Source organism: Anser brachyrhynchus (assembly GCF_964034855.1).
Source record: "Anser brachyrhynchus genome assembly, chromosome: 14".
NCBI classification, from domain to species: Eukaryota; Metazoa; Chordata; class Aves; order Anseriformes; family Anatidae; genus Anser; species Anser brachyrhynchus.
Genome location: NC_137709.1, coordinates 11,369,448 through 11,383,038, shown reverse-complemented (window position 1 = coordinate 11,383,038; position 13,591 = coordinate 11,369,448). Strand labels below are relative to the sequence as shown.

Genomic DNA, 13,591 nt, shown 5'->3' with positions numbered 1-13,591 from the left:
ACCACAGGGCACTTGTAATAAACCAGAGTTTAAGTTTAACCTGGATTTCACTATTCTGGTTACTCTGACTAAAACACCAACTTGACCATTTTTTTCTCACCAACCCAGAAAAATAAGGCACAATCACTGTTGCGCTGTTCTGTAAGATTTGGTTATTTATGCATTTTTAAACTCATGAAAGGACCACGGGAGGCTTTAAGAATTTAGCTCTTCCTGAGGTTGTGAACAAGCCTTTCAAACACAGTAACTTCAGGAACTCACTGGAGGCATGCCACCACTCAAGAACTTCCTCCACGGACCATCCTACAACAAGTCCATCGTAAGAGGCTCCAAGCTCTCAGAGCTTGTACCCTGATTTGGGATGACTTTTAAGTACGGATAGTCCACAGAAGACAAGCAGCAAAAATCTTCCAGGCAACAGTGGTCACTTGTGCCCTCCTACAGAAACGAAGCTTTTCTCGCTTAGACACAGACAGAAGCTTCACAGCACACACCAAACTGGCCTGTTGAACATGACACGTACAATATCAAACCTGAAATGATGACTCAGAATAAAGCGTTCAACAACATAGCAAATTAATTGCAAAGCTTGACAACAACCATCTCCACATGAGCTTTTTCACTGTTGTTAAATAATACCAAGAATATCTGGGTCATAAGGGACAGATTCACCAAGTCTCATTTGGTCACTCATTTTAAAGGGAACGGCTAGTAACAGAGCAGAATATGTTCTACTCCAGATACTTCGCGATATATCCAGCACCCACACAGAGAAGTAAAAGCCCAAAAACCAAACAATGAAAAGCAGAGAAGAAAGTTATGGACTGGGGTCCTCGAGGACAGCCGTATTCAGCCAGATCTGGGCAGCCAACGCGAACAGCTCTGTAACACAGTGAAGTATTTTTGAACTGGCTGTATCTACGTGATCTGGTATCCCAGCGATTACTGGTTGTTAAAGAGCAATGCATGGAACAAAAATAGAGCACAAGGGAACTGAAAGAGAAACCTCACTCTAAATATTCCCTCTTGCTTCTATTTTCTTTCCTAGAGTCCTCTGCTAGCTCTACATCAGGCTTTTTGTTTCTCTAAGCCACAGCAAGTAATTTATAACACTATGGGACTAGGTGCTTGTTTCCCTCTGAAGAAATCTCTCACCCTTCTCAGTTTAAAATCTCTGGATATGGAGTCCCACTTGTTAGTGTTTATACAGCACTCCCTCACACCCTGGCCAAAATGGCCTTTGGGGTCTAGTTACACAGGTCAGCAATGCTGTTAGCTTCATCTGTCTGCTCCTTTGTGTCACACGTACACACCCACAAAGTGATGTTCATAGGGTGTAAGTAATTCCATAACTCAGTTTGTTTGCACCAAAATGTACTGTTTATTTGACTTTAAAACATAACATTAGATATTGAAATATTCATCCCCTAATGAATGAGGTTATGGAGATGTTTGTTCAGCACAAGCCAGCCTTTACTATGACATACAAGTTATTAAAGTTGTTAAAGGTGGAGTAACAGCAATGCTCATAGTGAAGATTTTCCATTAAGAACCCCTATTTTCAATTACTTGCAACTTCAACCTTCAACCCATATGTCTGAAACTTTTGGTGTCAGGCATCTGTCCCAGATGCAAGCACTCTCTCCTCTTCATATTTTGCCTAGGTAACACAATTCGGGTGTTTAAGTGAGGAAAGAACAGGACGGCCTGTGGGTGCAAGAGGCAGTCGTCCCCCGGGAGCCACGTTAAGGACCTGCAGGGCTGGCACTAACATTTTGCTCAGGAAATCACTCCAGTGGCCACGGTCTGAGCATTCAACTGCCCTGCACATGTCAGCCCCGCACTGGGGCTCAGGCCAAGCAGCACGAGGGCAGAGCCCCAGCACCAGCAGGGAAGGAGCAACACGGCAGGCTGCAAAGCTCCTCGTCCTGCTTTGGTCTGCTGCGCTCACTGCAGAACCTGCGTGGGGCACCAGGGTAAACACAGCTTTTCCACTGCCTCGTATTGATATACATCCCTACACCTCATTTTGGAGAGGCGCAGTTTGACGGGTAGGAAAGCTCCAGTTACTATTTTGCCAGAATAACAATGAATGACACAACTAGAAGTCCATTCATTCTGGTTTCCAGCTCCCAGAAAGGGCCTTCAACTTCAGCTTTACAGTTCCCATTGAATTTGGAAAACACTATGCAGAAACTTGCTACGATACAGAAAAAAACTTGCAACTTTGTACAAAACTGTAATATTAACATGTTTCTTGTACTTCTAAAGGAAACTAACATGACACGTTGCAACACTGCACAGTTGCTTGTAGGTAGAATCCCGCTCCTTGAAACCAAGCCTTTTCATTAGGCTCCTCCATGTGAAAAGTTGGGCTAAGCCCAGTCATGCCCTTGTCTATTTAAAGACGCTTTTTAATTCTGAACTTGCACTGCTGTTCAAGCTTTGAGCACACTCAGTAGGAGATTAATGCATTTTAAGTACTGTTCAAAGCCAATGAAAGAGAGGCTTCCAATGAGCTGATCCCAAGCAATCTAGCTTGATTGAACAGGAACCGGCTGTTCACAACTGCGAGCACCCAGAAGTCCCATTTTACTCTCCCAGGGTCTGCTTACGTTACTATAAATGATTCCCCATGCAGTTCATAACAGGCACGGCTTAGACCACAGCAAATTCCAGTTTTAGTCATCCTAGATGGATTACCCAGTTCCAAATCAGACAAGCAAGCAAATTCAAAAACGGAAAGCCATGACTAATTATAGTCGGTGCTGCCACCCTTCACGTCTAAGGGCTTCACATTTTTCAGTCTGATTTGAATTTCCCATTCAACAGATCAGAATCCTTAAGTAGCTTCTGAACAGGCTCACTTGGAACATACCAGCTGAAGCTTTTCCTATGTTTGCTTTTATTTCAATGCTCAGTTGTCTCACTAGGTCACTTAATACGGCTAAAATGCAACTATCCCCCTTCCCCTCGCCAAAGTGGCACGTAACATAAAGCAAAACAAATGCCACAGCTTATATTGGGAGGATTGTATACAAACACATTCTAGAAGCAGCAGCTTAGGGTTCACTGCTGCACCCGGAGAGACGTACATGCACCAGGTCCCAGGAGACACCTGGGAGAGAGACGCAGCAGAAGCATGCTAGCGGAATCGCAGGCAGGCAGCGGTACCTGCGCGAACTCAGCCTGACAGCACGGGAACACACAGAGCCGGGATTAGCAGCACTGGCAGCAGCCCAAAGGCACTCTTACGTAGGCCACAAGAAGCGTAACTTTTACTCAGATGAACATTTGTAAGCCGTAAACCTATTTGCTTTAAGGAGCTAAAGGAAAACAAAAATGCCACGATGTTGGTTTTCCTCTAAACTCCCCGCAGTCTGACTCAACACACATCTTGTGCAGCTGAGGGGCAGCGGCTTTTGTTCTGCACCTCAGGCCGTGTTTACATTGACTTTTCACTTTTTTTGGGGGGGGGGGGAGGAGGGGGAAGGGGAGGAAAAATGTGTCAATAGCTACAGCGTATTACATTACCTCAAATGAAGATAGTAACATAGCTCATAAACAGCAGTTTCTGCATTGCCAGACACTTAACTAGATGGTAGAATTATACCATTGTTCATACTTGGTTCTTTAAAAAAAAAAAAAAAAAGGAATATACCTCTAAGTGTGGATTAAATATAGCACAACCAAAAATAATAAAATACTACTATGGTCAGCTTTTAAAGGACAACATCCATTCTTTCTGAATGCTCATTCAAGATAAATGGAATTTTAAAAAAATGACTCCTCTTAATTATACGGGAATGAGTAACATCTGAATTCAAACCACATGTGGAAAACAGCACAAGTATGACTGCAGTTCATGATGGTAAAAGCTCCATGAATAGTTTTTCCTCACTATATCTCTAGTTTAGTAATTTTATCTTCTATTTTTGTTTTATAGTAAGTTTTAGTATGTAGCGAAGACGACCTGTAGCTTGTTTAAGCAAAGGAAACTCAAACGAGTACAACGTACCTACTAACATATGCACTTCAAATCGATTTTTTGCAGTTTATTTTGTACCAAATTTGAAAGTTGCAAGCTGCAGTAAACAGAAGCCATTCCCTCCAACAACAGGATGTCCGCATCCACTTCTAAGGCATCCAGTATTTTCAACAATGTCCCAAATTTCTAAGGAAGAACAGCTAAAACAAACAAAAAACAGCAAATGAATAGGCACTTAGGAAAACAGAAGCAAGCAAAAGTTAGCTTGAACACAAACATCTTTGTCAACCAATTCTAAAGACATTTCTATTAAAAAAAAAAAAGAAAAGTTCTTCTATTGGTAAAACTTCAGTGATCAGAAAGATGAATTCTGTAGTGGTACATGAAGTGACATGGAAACACCGCTGCACTCTGCAAACTTATATTTACACTACTCAACAGCAGCCATTCACTAAGAACCTATATAGGAAAGCCAACAAAATCAGGACACATCTCTTTTGAAAGACAAATCCATCCCCAGATGCAAGAAAAAAAAATGCTTTGTCTCTCCTCCTGGGCACACAAAATCAGAAGTGAGAATACAGACATAAAAGGATCCTCCTTTTGAAATGCTAGAGTGAGAATGAAGGCCCAGCTATCCATTTATGGTTCTTCAATAACACAGCCTTCACTCCTGCATACCACAAATCCTGCTATAAAAATCAACAGAACATCAAAGAAACCAATACAGCAAACAGCACAGAAGTAGATGCACGATAACTGTTTCAGTCAAAAGACCTATTTCTAGATGCTAAATTTAAATTAGCTAGCACTAAAACAATCACACTACAGCTTCCTAATCACTAAAAACAAAACGTTTAAGAATTAGCATTTGTGGACCGAAAAGGATGGATGTTATGTTGTTTTGGAAAATCATTCCTTCCCAGTATGTATGGTTTTGGTTGTTTTTTTGTTTGTTTGTTTGTTTGTTTTGTTTTTTGTTTGTTTGTTTGCTTTCCCCTCAATTTTTATTATTTTAAACTGGCTGAAACATTCTGTCAACTCAGCAAATAGTTCTGGAGAAAACAAAAATAAAAATTCAAGATAGTAGTTGCAGAATTCCTGAGTTAAGCACTTTGGTTCTTGCATCTCTGCGTTATAGTTATGTAAAATATAACCACATCCCACAGCATTGGAGTCCTCATATTTCACTTCACTCTTTCAGAGTAGGGGACATCAATTTAATCTTCCTGCTTTCAGATTTTGAACAAGAGCAGGCAGCTAGTTCAAAGGATGCTCAGACCTAGATTTATCATTTGTATTAAGATTGTTCCACATCAATTTTATACAGTATATTTAAATCTGCATATCAGACTGGGAACAGGCTCTGGGAATCTCCACCCACCAGCCCTAGGGCTGGTGTCAGGCTAGCTTGTCACACGCCACGGTGGTACCACATCTGAAATAGCATTCCCAGGCACCACACGGATACAATAGGGACTCTTCCAGTACCTCTTTGGTCCACTAATTTGGCCATTTTCATCTGCCACAGGAAAGCACAATTTAAATCCCTGTGCTAAAGCAGGGAAACAGATCTGTATTCTGAAAGAAATGCTTTAACGCTGAGCATTTCCCACAGGGACTCTAACCCTTGATTTCAAAATTTCCTGTGGGGAATGGGGGAAAAGGCTCAAAATACAGTACTTGAAATCCAGTCAACGTCAAAACAAGCAGAAGTTCTTTGCCGTTACAAAATACGAAACTGACATTTTAAGCGCAAAAATAAGATAGCCATCTTCCATAATTTTTGCAGTCATTTGGCACAACAAGCTACAAAAGCAGGCATTTGGATAATGCCTTTAATAATACGCTTTAACTTTTGGTTAACCCTGCAGTGGTCAAGCAGTTGGACTCGATGTTCTTTGTAGGTCCTTTCCAACTGAACTATTCTATTCCCCAAAATATTTAATACTTGTATAGAATTCTTCCAAAGATAGCCCTGTAGCATTGAAGCAACAAATTTGTTGCATTTAACAAGAGATCCCGGATTTCCCCTTTTTGGAGGTTGGGACAAAACAAAGGTGCCTTACTATGGTCCTTGCTCCCCACAACATGACATCCAAACTGCTGAAGTGCAGGACTTCTTGAAAGCTCTGGCACCTGTACTGTAACACATTAGATATGTTATACCACAACGCCTCTGGATCACAGCAGATCAAACTTCCTCTTCCATCTAGAACAGCATTCTGCACAAGTAGTCTGTCTTGGTTCTGACTCTTATCTTCTAAATTGAGATTTTACCTCCTTTACATTTACCCAGGTAGCTCTTTCGTCTGTAGGAACCCCTGTCGAGGTAACAGGTAGGGAAAATACTACGGAAAAAGAAGATACAAATGGAACAGATTTGTCTGAATATCATACTCAAAGACCCAACACAAATGTACTCCTAAAGAGTTAGGTATTTCCAGGCAAGGGAGACAAACATCAAGTAAAAACCGCATCCCCTCGTTCACTAACCTTCTATCACAATGCTCATGGAGTAGGTAGGGGAGTACAACCAAGAGGTTCTGAGCAAGGCTGAGAAAAGCAGCTATTTTTTAAGCTAGCCATTATTTATATTTTAAGACTATTTTCTTCTGTTGCTTATACATTTGACAAACACTGACTTATCTGATGTGTCCATTCTACGCCAGTTCTCTGTCAAAGCTGGTTTTTTTTGTTGTTGTTTTTTTTTTTTAATGCAGCTATTTCCTGGAATTAAGCAGATAAGCATTTTGCATGCAAGCTATGAAAATCTTTTCTTCTCTAAAGTTTCAGTGTTTCATGGAGCATTATATAGAGCAGCAGGGCAGGAGAGCTGTAACTAGACCACAATATCCAGAAGATTACAAGTGAGCAGCCCAGGGCAGTAGGAGTAAGATCAAGAACCAAGTGGGGGAACAAGGAAGAAGAACATCTTTGAGACACCAAAAGATGCCAAGCTGGCAAGGGAACCATCAGAACAAGCTCCCTTTCTGATCCTGAAGCAGAATCCAGCAGTCTAAACTCCCAGGATCCCTCTACCACCAGCAGTTAACTGAGAACCACTGACACCAATGGTATTCTTCTCTCACATTACTGACTCTACTTAGACTTACTGTGGAAAATGAAACCTTGACTTTTTCAACAGCAAGATCACAGAATCACAGAATTGTAGGGGTTGGAAGGGACCTCAAGAGATCACTGGGTCCAACCCCCCTGCCAAAGCAGTTTCCCTAGAGCAGGCTGCACAGGTAGGCCTCCAGATGGGTCTCGAATATCTCCAGAGAAGGAGACTCCACAGCCTCCCTGGGCAGCCTGTCCCAGGGCTCCGTCACCCTCACTGTGAAGAAGTTCTTTCGCATGTTGGTGCGGAACTTCCTGTGCTCCATTTTGTGCCCATTGCCCCTTGTCCTGTCCCCACAAACCACGGAAAAGAGGTTGGCCAAATCCCTCTGTCTCCCACACCTCAGGTATTTATAAACATTGATGAGATCCCCTCTCAGTCTTCTCAAGGCTGAACAGACCCAGCTCTCTCAGCCCTTTCTCATAGGGAAGATGCTCCAGGCCCCGTATCATCTTTGTGGCCCTCTGCTGGACTCTTTCCAGGAGATCCCTGTCTCTTTTGTACCGGGGAGCCCAGAACTGGACACAGTACTCCAGGTGAGGCCTGACCGGGACAGAGTAGAGGGGGAGGATCACCTCCCTTGACCTGCTGGCCACGCTCCTTTTAATGCACGCCAGGATCCCGTTGGCCTTCTTGGCCACCAGGGCACGCTGCTGGCTCATGGCCAACCTGTCGTCCACCAGGACCCCCAGGTCCTTCTCCGCAGAGCTCCTCTCCAGCAGCTCATCCCCCAGCCTGTACTGATACATGTGGTTGTTCCTTCCCAGGTGCAGGACTCTCCGCTTGCTCTTGTTAAGCCTCATTGGGTTTCTTCCTGCCCAGCTCTCCAGCCTGTCCAGGTCTCGCTGAATGGCAGCACAGCCTTCTGGCGTGTCGGCCACTCCTCCCAGCTCTGTATCATCGGCGTACTTGCTGAGGGCAGACACTATTCCCTCATCAAGGTTGTCGATGAAGATGTTGCACAAGATAAGCAAAATTTAAATTTATAATCTATGTATTGGCCAGAGGCTGATAGCAACATGCTTGTCATGGGATTCATTTAAGTATTACAGCACCCATCAGCTTCTCAGCAGCTGGGCTTCAGTGCTGAGCTCTGGACAAAGCCTTATCTGAAGAGATGGGCAACAGAGAGCCACTCAGATTTCACAGACTGACCTATAGTTAGTAACTGAACCATAAAGATTAAGCCTTGCATGTCCTTCAGTTCTTCGTGAGTTTTTGGAGTGTGAGTGGGCAGCACAGTACAGCTACCATATTCTGCGGTGATCTGTGCTGGTAAAATCAAACACCAATCCCATCCACAGAACAACAGAAAAACAACAACAACAAAATCAGCCTTGTCATGTCTCATTTAGAAACAAAACTAAGTATCATGCTAAAAACAGGAATGCATTTAAATCCCACAAATGATCAAGAACGTTTAATCCTCCCTCAGCTTTCACTTGCGGATGGTTCCACCAAAAATCTAAGTCACTTTTAAAAGAAACAATGAAAACTATAGCATTACAGCTGTTCCCGTAAAATAGTGTACTCACGGAAAACCTGGAATATAAAGTTGTGCTGCAGTATTTGCTTGATTTTTACTCTCTTGCACTTTATTTTTAAGTGTATTTCTAAAACAAATGAGAGAACACTGATGACAAAGCAATGTCAAACCAAAACTGAACATCTATTTTGGCATGGCATGAAAAACTGAAGTGCTCTCCTCACTGTGCCTAACATAAGCCCTTGACATTTTTCTTCTCTAAATAAGAATCTTGTGCAGGTTAATAGTTAAAGAACATAAAGGGAAAGGTCTGAATATTCAGACAGGATTCTGAAACTTAAACTTTCAGCATAGTTCTCAAAGCAGTATGATGATATCAGTTCACAAATAGCTTAAGCAGAAGTCCAGCACAGCAGTAGTTGTCTCAGGCTACGTAACAAGCCTTTCGAAAGAGTATGAAGTAAGAGAATTGAAATGTATTTGGCACAATGCCACTACTCAGATGATATCCTAGCCTCATAGATATGTACAGTACACAGCAATTCATCATCTCATACTATGTGGCACTGACATTTCTTGTGTTGAAACAAAAATAGCTATAGTAAAAGTAAATCAAGCACCACATGTGGAGGCCAGTAAGGCTTGTGCATGTTATACACGCTGCAATTATAACTAAATAAAACCAAAAACGAACTCGCCCACACAAGTTTTGGAACAACAAGTGGACTTTCACATTCACTAGTGGTGCAGGAAAAGCCTCTCAGAACGTAAGCAGGCTCAAGCTCTGGGTTCAGAGAACCGAAACCACACAACTACTGTCCAAGTAGTGCAGAAGCAAATACAGAACTAGGCAGACTTCTTCCCAGGATGCATCACATCACTACCGTTCCTCAAACCTTCCACTTTCACTGGAGTAGTTTATTCTATAGAAGTGTATGTACTACCCCCACGCACACAGCACATATCACCACAGCTGAAGAAAAAAAAAATCAGAAGTCAGATTCTAAGCAGCAGTTTAAGTGGGTTAAAGAAGAAAAGAAGGTGATAGGAAAAAAAAAAAGTGAAGTAAAACAAGAAAAAAAAGTTGAGTGCGGGAACAGAAGCACCAAACCTACTTTCAAGAATTTAGCTCTTCAAGGAAGCTGTCAGAAGAGCTCCAATTATCAGAGCTGATACTGACACCAACACCAATCTTTTCTGGATAACTGAAATCGACTACAGTTCTAACATTATTTACAGAAAACATCTATGCCTCTTTTGGTCACATGAGATAATGCTAAACTGTGCAAAACAAATCACAGGTGTTGAAGACATCATCAGCACCCAAAGGTGTGTAAAATCCCATATCCGTACAAGCCAATTAAGCCAACAAGGTGTTTTTTTGTGTGTTTTTGTTTGTTTGTTTGTTTGTGTTTTTAAAGTCTCCAATTTCACTCCATAGAACACAGATTACACAGACAAAACAACTGTAATGACCACTTCCTTTGGAATATAAATGGCCAGACTGCCCTTGGATTTTAATTCCTGCTCAAGCACAGCTTTAGCCAACTTTTCCAAGTGCCCAGATTTCAGCAAGAAATTTTCTATGATGGGATGGAGTGGGCTCCAGGAAGAGCCTTGTGTCCCTGGTGTGAGTTCATCGCGTTAGCGAGTGACACAGAGCATACCAAAACACAACTACCAATTCGCAAGGCAGACTTCAGCCCCGTGGCCAGAATAGGCTGAGCTCACATAAATACTGCATCAGGCTAAAGAAGGGGAAAAAAAAAATATATAAATAACTTATTCACTAAGTAGTATTGTGAGCAGAGTACTCTCTTAATCTGTATTTACATAATGACTACCACAACAAAATCCATTAAAAGTTCAGGCTTTAAATAAATACTTTCATAACACAAACCATATTTTTCTGGTGGCACTTCTACAATCCTCCAGGATCAGAAAGCCATCTAGCAGGGTCTAAACCACCTTATCTGGTCATTGAAAGGTAAGCAAGAGAAAATTCCCAAAAAGACTGTCACTCCAGCAACTGCTGCACACAGAGAAAACATAAGTGGTTTAGGGGACAAAGAAGTTAAGTGTCTCTTACTGATAAGCTGGCAGCAGAAAGCAGGACAATGCATTTCAGCTAGCAAGGAAACACCATCTCGTTCACAAGCAACATTACTTTGCAGTAAAGATTGATACACTCATGCTTTTAAGGAATCTTGAAGTATTTCTCCCTATTGAAGAAGTATTCTCTGCTTTCAGATTTTAAAAAAGCTCCTAAAAAAAAAAAAAAAGTTGACAACTCCTGCATTATCTACCCTCAGTCTGTCGTCTGTGACGAAAACGAACAGCCTCCAGTCTGACCAGGTTGCACCAGTCACCTTCTGCAAGAGACCAAAATCTATTTCCTTTCAAGGTCACTACTATCTCCACACAAACCCCAAATTTAGTTCATCTACATGGAAACATTTATTTACTGGGAGCCCTACCGCTCAGTGAGTGAGCATGCATTCCAGATCTAAAACCAGTTTGTGTGGACTTCTACAAGAGCCTGCTGAAGTCAAGCAGAGGTGCATCATCAATGTTAATCAAAACGTATTACTTCTAGCTTTAGGTGTTTCTTTTGACAACCATCCAACACACAGAAGTAGTTTTTCATGGGTGCACTGGGACTACCCATGCTCGCTTTCAAGGTTTAAATCCGGACAACGCCAGCCAGATCCACGCGCTGACATGACACTGCGAAGAGCTCTCCTGCAGACGAACACGTGTGTCAGCCAAGGCCTGAGCACATCAGCTGCACACGGGTGCTTTTCAAGGAGTCTGATGTAAATTACATCCGGAACAATCGCAGCTGGACAGACTTGTGAGAGCCCCCCCATGCTGCTCACAAACGCAGCTTGTCGTTAGAACTTTGTTTTGCTAATTGAGATGATAAAATTCAAAGTCATGGCAAACGAGACCATCACGGACAGCAGCAGAGCCAGCAAGCAAACGCAAGTAGAAGTACAAGTGGAACTTAACAGTCCTTCTTAAAGGCATGTAGTAGCACACCCCAACTGATAAAACCCAGTAAGCTTCACTGTACTCCCAGAAAGACTGACGGAATCCTGAGGGAAGGGAAGGCTGCGAGAAAGCCGACATAAGCTTCCTAACAAGAAGAACCCTCTCCCAGAGACAGCAGCCCAGGGGCCTTTTACGTACAGAGGCCAAGCAGATCTCCTCATCCACCGGGCTGCAACCGCCGCCTCGCTTGCCTACAGAAAAAAGGCACGCACAAGCGATTTGCCAGCGGCGTGGAGGAGCACGGTGACCAGGCCTCCCGCACCTGCGCCACGGGCAGGGCCGCTACTCACATTCTGCCCACGCCCTCGTACATGCGGGTCTCGTCCACCAGCATCATGATCTCCGTGTCGGTGAGGTGCGCGTGCTTCTTCGTCTTGCTCAGCTGCTCGATCTGGATGTCGGCCAGCTTCACCTTCTGCTGCGTGTCTATCACCTTGGCCTGGAGCTCCGTGAAAGCCTGGGGGGGGAGAAGAGCAACCACAAGGAAAGGCTGAGGCGGCCGGGCCGGGGACTGCGGGGGGTATAAGGGGCCAGGAGGGAAGCGCTGCCCCACGCGGGCGGCCCGAGGCGGCCGGCAGGGCTCCGCAGGGCTCCCCCGGGCTCCCCCGTTACCTTCTTCAGCTCCAGGTCCACGGGCGCCGCCATCTTCCCCTCGCTCGGCGCCTGCGCGGGGGGAGGAGAGGAGGTGGAAGGGGGAGAGGAGAGGGGGGGAGAGGAGAGGAGAGGGATGGAGGAGAACAGGACGGGAAGGGACAGGAGAGCGGTCGGGAGCCGCGGCTGGAGCCGGCAATGGGGACAGCGAACAGCGAGCAGCTCGGGGTAGCGCCCGGCTGCGGGGCGGCTGCCTCCGGGGCAGCGCAGGCAGGGCGTGAGGCGCTCGCCGTGCTGCACGGCTCGTCGCTGGCAGAGGAGGGGGGGGTCCCTGAGCCCAGAAACTGCAGGGACAGGTCAAAAAGCTGTACCCGTAGCTAAAGCCAGAGGCAGGCCGATGCTGGCGTGCAAAAGCAGGCTTCTTGCCCGCAGAAGCAGGGCTGCTGCTGCAGGGAGGGGACAGGATGGGTCTGGGGTGTCCTGCGCCAGAAGTGGGAGCGAGGTGCGGCAGTGGGTTTACGTGGCAAGGGTTTGGTAGCAGGGGGCCATAGGGGTGGCTTCTGTGAGAAGGATCCAGAAGCTGCCCCATGTTAGATAAGGGCCCTGCTGCTGGCCAGAGCAGAGCCAATAAGCGGTGTTGTTTGTGCCTCTGTGAGAGCAGATTTAAGAAAGGGGAAAAAAACAACAACAACAACAACAAAAACTGCTTCACAGCACCTGGGAGAGGGAGAGGAGTGAGAAACAGCCTTGCTGGCACCAAGGTCAGTGAAGAAGGAGGGGGAGAGGTGCTCCAGGCGGCCTGTGGTGAGGCCCATGGTGAAGCAGGCTGTCCCCCTGCAACCCATGGAGTACCCCGGTGGAGCAGGGTTCCACGCTGCAGCCCGTGGAGGAGACCACGGTGGAGCAGGTGGACCTGCACCGATGGAGGCTGCGGCCTGTGGAGGACCCCCGCAGGAGCAGATTCCAGGCCGGAGCTGCAGCCTGTGGAGAGGAGCCCACGCAGGAGCCGGTGACCTGGCAGGAGCTGCTGCCCGTGGGGGACCCAGGTTGGAGCAGTTTGCTCCTGAGGGATGGACCCCGTGGTACGGAGCCATATCTGGAGCAGTTCTTGAAGAGCTGCTGCCTGTGGGAAGCCCACACAGGATCAGTTCAGGAAGGACGGCATCCTGTGGGAGGGACCCCACGGCACAGGGGATGAGAGTGACCAAGAAGGAGCGGCGGAGACGAAGTGCCATAGACTGACTGCAGCCCCCATACCCCCATTCCCCTGCACCGCTCGGGGGGAGGAGGTGGAAGAGGGCGGATGGAGGGGAAGGCGTTTTTGATTTCTTTCCTTTGTTTCTCACTT

At 45.3% G+C, this 13,591-nt stretch overlaps 1 protein-coding gene across 2 annotated transcripts in view; it reads right to left on the bottom strand.

The window, feature by feature from the left end:
* The window catches only part of PFDN1 (prefoldin subunit 1), a 33,681-nt gene extending 20,090 nt beyond the window's left edge, over positions 1-13,591 (bottom strand). The window contains exons 1-3 of one of the 2 annotated variants that reach the window (XM_080555599.1): positions 12,265-13,591; positions 11,943-12,109; positions 4,041-4,188 (exon numbers count right to left, since the gene is read on the bottom strand). In XM_080555599.1, coding sequence (XP_080411725.1) covers positions 4,056-4,188; positions 11,943-12,109; positions 12,265-12,297 — 333 coding nt within the window. In that variant the 5' untranslated portion in view covers positions 12,298-13,591 and the 3' untranslated portion in view covers positions 4,041-4,055. Of the gene's footprint in view, positions 1-4,040; positions 4,189-11,942; positions 12,110-12,264 lie in introns of those variants that run through there. The other variant, XM_080555598.1, reaches the window with a different exon arrangement.